The 12,608-nt window shown below is 36.4% G+C and overlaps 1 protein-coding gene across 1 annotated transcript in view; it reads right to left on the bottom strand.

Moving 5' to 3' along the window:
- Nucleotides 1-12,608, bottom strand: part of LOC110400102 (titin-like) — a 243,014-nt gene that overhangs the window by 82,566 nt on the left and 147,840 nt on the right. The window contains exons 137-160 of the mRNA XM_021399719.1: nt 12,117-12,259; nt 10,318-10,441; nt 9,218-9,484; nt 8,966-9,063; nt 8,650-8,818; nt 8,295-8,561; nt 7,895-8,161; nt 7,531-7,809; nt 7,025-7,433; nt 6,794-6,918; nt 6,432-6,698; nt 4,962-5,231; nt 4,563-4,865; nt 4,133-4,435; nt 3,597-3,784; nt 3,395-3,509; nt 2,581-2,865; nt 2,152-2,303; nt 1,867-2,014; nt 1,486-1,663; nt 1,274-1,395; nt 888-1,175; nt 498-794; nt 205-391 (exon numbers count right to left, since the gene is read on the bottom strand). Of these exons, the coding sequence (XP_021255394.1) occupies nt 205-391; nt 498-794; nt 888-1,175; nt 1,274-1,395; nt 1,486-1,663; nt 1,867-2,014; nt 2,152-2,303; nt 2,581-2,865; nt 3,395-3,509; nt 3,597-3,784; nt 4,133-4,435; nt 4,563-4,865; nt 4,962-5,231; nt 6,432-6,698; nt 6,794-6,918; nt 7,025-7,433; nt 7,531-7,809; nt 7,895-8,161; nt 8,295-8,561; nt 8,650-8,818; nt 8,966-9,063; nt 9,218-9,484; nt 10,318-10,441; nt 12,117-12,259 (5,251 nt within the window). The remainder of the gene's footprint in view (nt 1-204; nt 392-497; nt 795-887; nt 1,176-1,273; nt 1,396-1,485; nt 1,664-1,866; nt 2,015-2,151; nt 2,304-2,580; nt 2,866-3,394; nt 3,510-3,596; nt 3,785-4,132; nt 4,436-4,562; nt 4,866-4,961; nt 5,232-6,431; nt 6,699-6,793; nt 6,919-7,024; nt 7,434-7,530; nt 7,810-7,894; nt 8,162-8,294; nt 8,562-8,649; nt 8,819-8,965; nt 9,064-9,217; nt 9,485-10,317; nt 10,442-12,116; nt 12,260-12,608) is intronic.

Below are 12,608 nucleotides of genomic sequence, written 5' to 3'. Positions count from 1 at the left end.
TAGTAAGCATAGTAGAAAAAAAGAAAAAATAAGCAATGATTCAGTTTTCTGTAAAATACAGAAAATACATACATAAGACATATGTAAGTTGGATCTAAACTTACAGAAGCAAGGAAAAAGGAACAGTCACAAAGTAAAATTTGTTTAAAAGGTTACTTTCACATTTTTACATCTCTATTTCAGCCTAAAGTGATTATATCTTACTTAAATGTTGTATCTTTCACTGGCATTTTATTGCATTTTATCCATTTATCCTGCTCAGGATCATATCTTTCAACCCAGTAGCCAGTTATGGGGCTGCCACCATCTTCATCTGGTTCATTCCATGTTAGGGTCACTGAATCTTTAGTAACCTCTATAGGTTTGAGACCTGTTGGAGGGCCTGGTGGATCTGTATAAATTAATAAATGAAAACAAAACAAGACCATTACAGATTTATTTTCACAGATGTTGAAATTCAATATTTTCAAAATTTAATATTAGTTTAATTCACTAACCAAATGAATACTTTGCAATGATGGGGTTACACAGTGCTGGCTCTCCAATACCATACATGTTTTCAGCACTGACTCGGAATACATATTCCTTATGAGGAGTTAAATTGGTAGCTCTGAATGATGTGTCCTTGATAGTTGATGACAATTTATGCCATATTTCACTGTCTGTAGCTCTTTTCTCAAGGACATAGTTAGTAATTTTAGAACCTCCGTCATCTCTGGGAGGATTCCATGTCAGAAGGCAGGATTCATTTGTGATTTCTGATACATCAAATGCAGCTGGTGGACCAGGTTTATCTGTAGGGGATAAGATGAAAATCTTTATCTTCTGCACGCACATCTCAATACATTATTCATAGTTTTAATAATAAAAAAGTAATACTTGCATACCGAGAACATTAACTTCAACAACAGCAGTAGCACGTCCACTGGAATTTACGGCTTCTATAATATAGGTTCCACTGTCACTCCTCTTGCTGTCTGTAATAGTGACTGTAGAATGATTAGGTTTTGTTTCAATACTGATTCTATCATCAGGTCTCAGTATTTTTTCAGCCTTGGTCCAAGTAATCTGGGGCTCAGGTTTTCCAGTTATTTTGGCTGGCAGCTCAATTTTAGTTCCAGCTTTCACAGTGAGTCCAGCGAGCAGTTTCACATCTAAGAAAATTTCTGGAGCCTCTGATTTAGGAGAGAATTAAAACATAGTTATAGAAATGATATTTCAGAGTCTAGTAAAAATGAAGTGGCTATTGTCATTCAGTGGTAGAAGTAATTACCTTTTGCATCAATGGCCTGAATATCATCTGTTGGCTTGCTTGGCTTACTCGCTCCTATTCTGTTCAAAGCCTTAACCCGATATGCATACCACTCTCCTTCCTTCAGTTTTGTTACTTCCATTCTGTTTGTTAAAAAAATAATACAAAATTTTAAAGTGGCTCAGATGGTACAGTTAGTTAAAGGAATATAAGCACAGTGTAAATTTACTTACTTTGTTTCAATAACAGGCTCCCCACATATCTCCCACTTATCTGTGCCACGTTGTGATTTTTCTACCAGATAGCCCTTGATGCGAGCACCACCATCATATTTGGGAGGTTCCCATGTTAGGAAGATTCCTTTTGATGTTGGATTTCTCCATTTAACATTCTCAGGTGGATCAGGCACCGCTATTAAAAATTAAATACATACGGTATCTTAGAAAACAACCTAAGGAAGTGTTTTTTGTGTTGTTGTTGTTTTTTTGTTTTTTTTTTTTTAATTTGGTTTATTATTTTTTTCCCTCTTTTTAAACATATTGTAAGGAAAATCAGCAAGATTTTCAAAAACAGTCACCAAGAAAATGAGAAATAGGGTGAAAAAGATGACTCACTTGCTGGTGCTGACATATTCACAGGTTCATCGATATATGCAGGTTCTCCTGGGCCACATTTATTGCATGCAGAAACTCTAAATAAATATTCTTTTCCTTGGATGAGGTCAGGTACAGTGAACTCTTGGTCAACAACATGATCCATAACCTAAAGTGAAGGAAGAATCCATAATGCTTCTAAAACATATTTCCAAAGAGTTATTACAAAATTATGACACAAAATTCAGCAGCACATGTGGAAACAATATAGCAAATACAAACAGGAATGATAATGAATGAACTTACCTTGATCCACGTTTTCCGGCTTACTTCACGTTTTTCAATTATATAGTCAATAACTGGACTTCCACCATCATCTTCTGGAGGTTCCCATGACAGCTGTACTGTACTCCTGCTTACGTCTAAAACTTTAAGTTCTTTTGGAGCACTTGGGCGAGCTAGAAATCACAGCAATTTTATTAAGTATTTTCTAATCAGAAATTGTCAGATGATCTCTATTTTATCTATCTGCCAAAAAAGTTGCTGTCCTTAGTTATTCTTCCTAAAACAGTAAACAGCTGACTGTTGAAAATAAGAAAAAAAGCTTTGGGGGCGGTTAATTTATACTTTGTAGTTATGTTTTAATATGTTTTAAACTTGGATTACTGAAAGTTATATGATTTTACTTTATTAATCTAAGAATGTTACCATTAGAATATATACATGTCCACTTACCAATGACATTAACATTGATTTCTCCTGAAACAGATGACACAGGGTTTTCTAATGTTAAGGTATAAATTCCCTTGTCTGGACGTTCACTTGGAGTAATTACAAGTTCTGCAAAGGTGGCAGTAGTCTTCATTGTTACGCGACCACCTTCTTCTAAGACTTGGTCACCAAAAGACCATGTAGCAGTTGGGATAGGGTAGCCAGTGATAGGAACACGGATCTTTATTGGCTCTGGAACAATAACTTCCAGTCCATCTTTAAATGCACTTAGGTCCATTGTAGGTCCAACTGAAAAAATGGAGAACAGATTCCATTAAATATTTTCAGATGTTCTGAAAATGGCTAATGATAGCTGTTTTGAAAGGTTGAATCTGAGTGTATTTCAGCCAACAGGTTCAAGCTGTCTAGGCCCAGCTGTTGCTTATGACTTCCTCCCATTCCCAGCTAAAAGTTTCTTAGAAATTCGTGAGATAATATGATATCCTTAGCATTATTAGATAAAAGATCTAACATATTCTTTAAAGTAAAAACTTCTTTTTTTGTGTGTGGTGTGTGCATTCTCTGCCTTTCTCTCCTTCAGATATCTCCCATCTTCTAAATAACTAGGTCAGGACACAAAAGGTCATGTCTTACTCTCCAGGCAACCTAACAGGTCTCTATCTAATACAGCTAATTATCTGCAGGATTCATAATGAAGAGAAATGCTCTTTCTGCTAGTTGACATCACAGAAGAAACACATACATCTTAGTCACAAGATGCACTTCAGTTGTGCATCTTTTCTGATAAATTATGTTTAATAAACAGCACATAGCTTACCAAAAGCATCATCTGCAGTTAATGGTCCAATAGCCTCAGCTGGGTCAGACACACCAGCTGCATTTTCTGCTGAGACTCTGTAGTAATAACTGGACCCCGGTTTCAATCCAGTTACCTAAAAAGCACAAATAATTATTTAGTAACTCATTAAAAATGAACTATACATTTTTGTAGTACTTTGCTGATGAGCCAAGCATCTCACCTTGAAAGTAAGAGCTGGTACTAGTTTTGGGTTACAGCGGATCCATTTGTCTGTTCCTTCTTCCTTCCTTTCAATAATATACCCTAAGATTGGACTTCCTCCATCTTGGAGAGGAGGTTCCCATGTGAGCTGCACTGATGTTTTTGTTTGATCTGAATGATCAAGGTTAATGGGAGGACTTGGTCTCTCTGAAAACAATTTGAGAGAAGCAAATGTTGGCAACTGGTAAAGGAGTATAGCTCTGCACATCAGCTGTCTGTATCTAAATGTACCATTTTTAAAGCCTTGTTGCATTTTTTCTAAACTATTTTTTAAATACAGGTTGTCTCCTAATTTCAGATCAACAATATTGGCAGTTCTTACTGTGTCAAATGCTAGTAAGGTACTTCTGAAATGTTTAAACACCAAAATTAGGAGAAGTCTAGCTGAATATGACATTTTCAGTACACACATTTCTCTAATTGCTTCTTGGAACATTCCAGTACACATAATATTTAAATAACCAAATGCAATCACAGTAGTGCTTGCTTGCTTACCAACGGGGTCCATAATCTTCACTGCACGTGTAGGATGACTTGGTTTGCCAACTCCAACCATGTTTTGAGCTCTTACTCTGAAGAAATATTCTTCATTTTCCACAACATCAGTCAGGACAGCTGACAGTTCATCAGCTCCAGTGGTCATAGCTGGCTCCCATTTGATGGAAGCTCTGTTACGTAGTTCAATAACGTAGCCAGTAATTGGAGATCCTCCATCATATTCAGGTGCTTCCCAGGTAAGTGTAGCTCCAAACCTGTTCACATCAGTAACTTCTACATTTTGAGGAGGACCAGGAACCTCTGCATTTTATTTTATGGAGAAAAAGAAAAAAACAAGATGTGTTTCTCCATCTATTGTTAGAGTAAGAATATTTTATTTTCCTTAACACTGTCATCAAACACCAAGTTTTTCATAACTTTTGCTCACCAAATTTGCTTTTAGCTTCCACAGGTCTCTCTGTTTCTACTGGCTCACCAGTACCCACTCGGTTCCGTGCGCTAACACGGAAGAGGTACTCAACTCCTCCTTTCTGAAGTCCAGTAACAGTGTATTCACAATTTTCAGCACGATCAGTGACCAAAATCCAAGTCTTACGCTTTATATCACGCCTTTCAACAACATAGCCAATGATTTTACTTCCACCATCACTTTCTGGTTCTTGCCAGGCAAGGCCAACTTCACCATCATAAGTTTCAGTGACTTCCAAGTTTCTAACTGGCCCCGGAACATCTAACAAACATATAACAATAATTTAGGGGATTGCATCTTTTTATTTGATATAGCTTAAATAAATGTAAGTAAGGTTTTAATAACGGGAGCACTTACCAATGACCTCTACATTGATGAAAGCTTCTGCCTGGCCATGTTTGTTTCGAAGTACAACCTTGTACCTTCCCTTATCTGATTTCTTTGCTTCATAAATTTTGAAGGTAGTACAGTCAGTTGTTGTATCAACAGTTGTTGTTGGCAGACTTTCCTCCCCTTTCAACCATTCAGCTTCTGCTCTTGGGTAGGCATCATATGGAACAGTCATAGTTAAAGGCTTCCCAACATCAACCACTAGGTTTTGATCACCAGTCTTGATTCTAGGTGCAGCTAAGGAAGATCAACGTGACAAATGAGTATTTCCATATTGAAAGAACGATGCGTGTGTGGTAAGCAAAGAAGCAGATACAAAAAAGTAAAAGGAGCTGTTATGTGAATTCTAAACAAGTTCCTTCATATACTCATTGGATTGCTCCAGAGAGTAAGAAACTCAGGTAATATATACTGTGCCCTCCTATAAAGTCAGGGAAGATGGAGCTGCTTTTTGAGCATGTCATGGTTTTATGATTTTTGGTTATTGGTATTCCACATCATAACATCATGTAGTGCATGTAGCTGGTTCTCAGAAGAGAAGAACTACTACATTCCCCAGGGGACTTTGCTGCCCTGTTACCATTTTCCGGTCAGAGGGAAAGATAAAAACTCGCATATCACGAGATCTGTTCTTCTTCTTGTCGCGCCTCTTGTCCCGGCAGCATCTCGCTCCCCAGCCATCTCACCATCAATACTAGAGTAAGGCCTACCTTGATTTTGGACACTATCTCTCATTTTATTGGATTTATTAGCTTAAATTGTAATTATATTGTATTATATTGTGTTATTTGGCATTCCAGTATCTTATTTAGTAAATTAGTTTGTTTCTCCACAGATTGTTGCCACTGTTTTGCTCTTAGGCCCATCTCCCTACCCTTTTTTCCCTTTTCCCTTTCCTGAGGCGTGGGTCTGTGGGTCCCCCACCCCGTTAGTCACAGAACTGGGCCAAACCTGCCTGTAAACTGTTGACAGAGCATTAACTTAATGAAGTTCAATGAACGAATTGAACGGTCTGAAGTTCAATGAACGAAGCCATAACTCATATGACTGAAATGAGTATGTCAAATATTTTTTACATTTCACATCTGCAGTGACCTAATGAAAAGGTTCTGTCTCCTGTAAACTCAATTCTTGCTCTTTACTGTAGACACCGAAAAGTGTCCTACACTGTAGACATTGAAAAGAGTCCTATAATTTCCTCAACAGTTGGACCAGTGTGGTATAAAAATAAAAAAAAAAAAGTTTGTTGTATGAATTATAAAAATAAAAAATGTTTGTTGTATGAATTGTAATTCATTTGGTTTAACAGATTTGCTTCTGTCTCAGCCTGACTGCATATTCTTTTTAATGCAACTCTTTGAAAGAAGAAAAAATTTAGCTGAGACTTATTTCAGTAATCTCACATTTTATAAAACCAGTATGAAACAGACAACTTACCAGCTAATTCAAGTTTAGCTCTAGCTTCCTTATCTTTAGCAATAAATCTGTATTCCCCTTGGTCACGAGGCTTTATCTCGCACACCTGCAGCCTATGGACTTTTCCTTCACTCATCATCTGATGCTTGTCACCTTGGATGATAATCATATTGTTTCTCAGCCACTTGACTTCCACACCATCTTTGTTCAACTCAGCCATGAAGATGACATCTGCACCAGGAGCTTCATAAACATCTTGTGGTGGTCGGATAATCTCCACAGGGATTTCTGAAATGAATGTCAATTCATTTGGGGTTATTTGTCTACCATTTCTACTTTCTCTAAATAATGAAGAAATTAATCCTATTTAATTTTACAAGTACCTTCAACAAAAAGTCTTGCCCTAGATTTTCTGTCATCCACTCCACAGGAATATTCACATTCATCATCTAGTCTACAGTCTTTTATGATTAATCTGTGAAGATTTCCATCCTTTTCAAATTGATATCTTTATGGGAGAGAAAATAAGTAAGTAGTATTTTAATTTCCAGATAAAGACACAAAGTAAAGCAAATGCATTTAGCATATTAACAAGCATAATGAAATGCACGTACTTTTTGCCTTCTTTGATTTCTCTGCCGTTTCTGTACCATTTTACACTAGCTTTCTCCTTGGAAAGCTGGCAGGTAAAGACAGCATCATCAAATTCAGTGACGGTCTGGTCCTGGAGATGTTCAATGAAATCTGCTGGTGCTTCTGTGATGAGAAGTTCTGCAACAGATTTGTCTTGTCCAGCAGTTACAGTGTATTCACCTTCATCTTTAAAGCCACAGTCTTTAATGATGAGTGAGTGTTTGTATTTATCAATTTTATACAGAATGCGCTTGTTAAAGGTGATCTCTTCACCATTCTTTGTCCATTTGAGAGTTGCATTAAGGCGATTGACTTTGCACCAGAACGTGACAGTTTTCTTTTCCATGGTTTCAATGTCTTCAAGGGGCTCAACAATTCTAAGATCCTCCTCTGTTAAGAAAAAAAAAACAAACAACATGATTAATTTACATCCTGTGAAATCAAAACAAGGTCACTGAATAGCTTTAACAGAGTGAAAGTTATTTACCTAAAACTGTTAAGGCAGCAGAGCTCTCAGCATGTTCCCCTCTCTGGTTTGACAGTGAGATACTATATGTAGCTTGATCTTTCAACTGTGTATCCCTGATTCGGAGAGTATAAACTAAATCCTTCTGGACAATAATATATTTTGCACTATCAAATATTGCCTCGCCGTTTTTGTACCACTTCTCTTTGGCACCCTCTTTATTTACTTCACAGTTGAAGATAATTTCTTGACCCTCATTAACTTCTTGGTCCTTAAGGGGAGTTATAATCCTGAGTTTTTCTGAAATTGAGAAAATGGAAGAAGTATGACATCATATTGTACAAGAAATACAATAAAATATGCACACTGATGAAATAAAGCTTACCAATCACTTTCAGACGGGCTGTAGCTTTAGCTTCACCAACCATAACAGTGTACTTTCCTGCATCTCCTACAATGGAGTCTTTAACCACAAGTGTCCTCTTTTTGCCATCTGAAATGATGTCGTACTTATCACCAGGTTCCAGGACTGTGTCACCCCATAGCCATTGTACTGTAATTGCCTCTTTGGATACTGAACAGACAAATTCAGCTTTGTCTCCTTCAAGAACTTCAAGATTTTGTGGTCTGGTAAGAAATTCTGCAGCAAGTTCTAAAACAAAATATTTTTGTAGGTATAAATCATTTAATTTCTTTTTTTTTATTTATGAAGACAATAAACCAAAATGTAATGATCTAGTTGATCTCTTTTTTTCAGAACAAAGACAAAAAAGTAACTCTCTTACCATGTACAGTAAGTTTTCCTGTTGTACTAGAGCTTGGGAGTTTGCAAGTATATTTGCCAGCATCCTCAGGATGAGCATTACGTATGACAAGAATTCTCTTTCGGCCATCAGAAATGTATTCAAATCTACCACCATCAGGCACCTCCTCATCTCCTTTAAACCAAATAACTTCAGCATTAGGCTTTGAGATTTCACAGATGAATCTTACAGTCTCATTTTCATTTACTTCAAGATCATGAAGATTTTTTGTGAAAACAGCTTCTTCCTCTGCAACAAGAATTTGGAAAAACAATTAAGACCTTTCCTCAAAATAACATTTTTTAGATTCTTTAGATTCTTAAAATGATGTGTTCACCTATCACAGTAAGTAGACCAGAAGTTCTAGCTGTTTTTGCTTCACAGGCATATTCAGCTTCATCATCGAAGAGACATTTACTGATAACAAGAATGCGTTCTGCACCTTTAGAAATTATGTCATACTTCTTGCCTTTTCTGATTTCAATGCCATCCTTAAACCACTTCACCTGTTTTAAAACAAATTGACATGGTTATTAAAATTAACATACTCAGCATAGATTTCAGTTGTGCATTCTTTTTCAGCAGCACTGTGAAGATGTAAATTTTAAATAAGAGCTCTAGTTGAAGGAACTACTCAAAAAAAAATTATTTACCTTGACACCTGGACGAGAAATTTCACATTCAAACCGAGCAGATTCTTTTTCTTTAACTTCAAGGTCAGTTAGTGGCCTCAGGAATTCAACACGAAGAGCTACAAAAAAACCCACCGTTTTTAGTAGAGGAAAATCCCAGACAAAGAAAAATAAATTGCGGAAATGTATATTATTGTTTTTTGCAAATCATAGACACTAGTCCGCAGTGTCTATAGCACTTAACTATTCTGTAGAAAACTATAAATTACTTACGTTCAACATTGAGAAAACATGATGTCTTAAAATCTTTGGCATCACAAGTATATGTTTTTGCATCATCCAGTGTGCAGCCATGGATAATGAGTTTTCTGACTCTGCCTTCAGAAATGATATCATACTTCTTTGTTTTATGAACTTCTTCTCCATTTTTAAACCATTTCACTTTTGCATTTTCCCTGGAAACTTCACATTCCAGTATTGCAGTGGCCTCCTCTTCAACAGTCTGATCCTCAAGTGGTTTCGTAAATTCAACCGGGGGTTCTGAAAGAAGACAGATTTTTGGTAGAAAAGATCTAAATCACATCTGGCCTTCTGCTAGTACAGAACTCTTCCATGCTGTTTATTTATTTATTTATTTTTTAATTGAATAATCAACAACACTCTTGGAATTCTCTGTTGAAGTTTTTTTTCAAATTATTTTTAATCCTTAAATATGCTCAGTTAATTCATCTAATTTCTTTACCTACAGTCTTCTATTATAATAGACTGTATGTTCTCCTTGTCCAAGGGGTTTTTACTCACAAACCGTTATCACAAAACTTTGCAACTCAATTTCTTTAGCACGTGATAATCATGTGATTCCAGTGACTCTGAAGTTATATCTTGAACCTTAGGAACAGTATTTTTTATTTTCCCTTGAATAGCTCAATTAATTAGATATGCGTGCAGCTTTTTGACTCCTCAGCTGCATACAACATATTAGTGGAAATCTAGCCAACAGTATATCACTTGGCTGATGGCATTGTTGTACTCTGAAGACTAGAAGCAAGCCATAACTAGATATGGTATCGGTGTGTCATACTGAGGCCAGCTGAATGTTCAAGTCTGCAGTGAAGCTGTAGAAACCCTAATGAACTGATTCATCTCCCACATCTGACATATTTTCAGTATTTCACTGTTTTCTCAGCTCTTCTGTGAAACATCAAGATTTTAAGTAAGGGGCTATTTTTAGTAAGGAAATTTATTTACCATTCCAATGTTGTATACATGAACCTTCTAATTTGATCTATGGTGTATATTGACATCCTATTGTGGGGTGAAACATGAATGGACTATTAACGCTTGCTATGGTATAACTAAAATGTCTGACTTACCTTTCACAAAAAGATTTGCCTGAGTTCTGAAATCTTTTGCGGTCAGTGATACCTCTCCAGCATCTGTTAACTTGACATCTCTAAGAATAAGTGTGTGAGCTCTCCCTTCAGCACGTGTGACAACCTTATAAAGTACATTAAAAAAATACTCTTGTAAGTATCTACGACAAAGATTTGAGGAACATTTAATGAAATAGCCTTTTTTATTTACTGTTGTCTGCAGATTTTTTTTGTTGTTTCCTTTTATACGAAGTTTGGATAATTTGCTTTTACATGCACTAAATATAGCTCAAGATAAAAATCTTCTGAGGAATTTGAGAATACTTCTGTTTGGTCTTTTCACTTATGAAAATCTGAAATTTCGTGCTTATGCTGATATTATTACTCTTGTCTTCATTGGAAGTAAAAAAATATAGAGAAATACAAAGAGGCTCGGTCCCTTCCTCATACCATCTTTTTCAAATGCTAATTTGACCTTCTATTATTAAATTTTGAAGAAAATTCTGCCTGAAAAAAATGTCCCTGTTCATTTACAGATGAAAATTCTTGGTAATCATGCATTCCAATGAACTACTTCTACATGAATGCTCCTTCACAAATTTCAGCTGAAGAAAAATGACAGTTTTGAGTGGATATGCAAGCTGAATAAAAATCTAGAATTTTTTCAAGGAATTGAAATGATAACTTAAGCAGACAAGATCAAAATAATGTTCCATCATACAGAAATATTAAACTTGTGGTACCGTGCCAGGCAGTGATAAATACCAAGCCACAGCAGTGATTAATAGTTTTCCACATTTTTATTTCTAGACTCAGAAGTGATTACTTTGGTTTATTAAAAGTCTCATCTGTTGAGTTTCAATTTTGACTATCTGTTCTTAAATACAGTAATTGGATTATCACTTATCTGATAATTGTTTTTTTTCTTTTCTTATTTCTATATTTTTTAATGAATCAGATTCCATTTAAGCAAATTAGGTGAAGCTCAGAAAGATCAGTTTTCCAAAACTGAAAACGATCCGCTAAAACTACATTTAAAAGCAAAAAATATATACTGAAGTATCATTAGGAGCATTATTACAGGTTCTGAAATTCTGCTGGGTTCTACAATGCCTTGAAAGTTTGCTTTGTCTGAGATTTACAACTTACATCTTCATTTGTATTACTTCTCTTTGGGCTAATATGCAAAAAAAAGTAGTCTTAAAACCAGCCATACCTATTTTATTTTATGCTTCCTACATTATCTCCCCTCCCATTAACTTCAAATGTTAAACTGGCTACATTCCAGACTGCTCAGATCTCAAAGTTAAGAGCCAGCACTTGATGAAGGGTTAAAAATAGTTAGTGAGAAGTGCTTGACAAGCAAATCTGCTCAGAAAGTTATCAGGAGAGCCAGAACAAATGCCTGAAATGGAATTTGAATCCTCTTAATCCCCTTATATGCAGAATTGGACTGCAACTCAGCATTCAGAAGAAAAAAACATTTCCTGAAAGCACCTTTCAAAATCCTCTCACAGTAGCTGCAATTATCCTGAGCAAAAATAATTCATCATCCCTGTAACGGATTCTTGCACAGAATCAGGCACTAAAGTCTTTGCTTCCCTTTGTACAAAAAATCCTTCTTCTTCTCCAGGTAAAATATTCCATGTCTGATTCAGTGAGGAGATACCACACAACAGCACTGCTGTGCCTTAGTACCTCTACTAGGAGAAAGTAAATTAAAAAAAAAAAAGTGGAAGAGAGGTGAAAGTGAGGAAAGAGGAAGAAACACAAGGGAAAATAAAGTTTAGTCTCCTTACCTTATCACTGGGCTCCAGTTTCTTTCCTTGCAGGTACCACTCTACTGGGATTCCCTCATAAGAGAGTTCACAATCGAAAGTTGCAGATTCCCCAGCTGTCACTGTTACATCCTTGAGAGGTCTCAGCAAGCCTATTACTCGAGCTTGGTAAGAAGAGGACATCATTTTCAGATTAGACACTTCTACCCAAGAGAGAACTGCTGCCCTTATATACTAATCTCCATGGTGGCTTCCCTCAAGAGAGACAGACATTGCAGTGCTGCTCTTTTAATTCTCTAAATAGAAGGGGCCACCCTGGGTTTTTAGGGGAAGGGCTAGTGACCAAAAATTTCCTATTTGCAGAGCACACTTCTTTAAATTGAACAAGGTCAGCAGGAAAGTTGCTGTGCATCTGTCTCTCTGCCAAGCCTTGCATGCCTCTGGCTAGATAAGGCATGTGTTTTCCAAAATAGCGAGGGCAAGGATTGGAGTAGGAAACAAGTGGTCTTCAAC

This window comes from Numida meleagris, chromosome 5 (genome assembly GCF_002078875.1).
Source record: "Numida meleagris isolate 19003 breed g44 Domestic line chromosome 5, NumMel1.0, whole genome shotgun sequence".
Lineage (NCBI taxonomy): Eukaryota > Metazoa > Chordata > Aves > Galliformes > Numididae > Numida > Numida meleagris.
The sequence above is the reverse complement of the archived record's forward strand: the minus strand, read 5'-3'. Positions and strand labels throughout refer to the sequence as shown.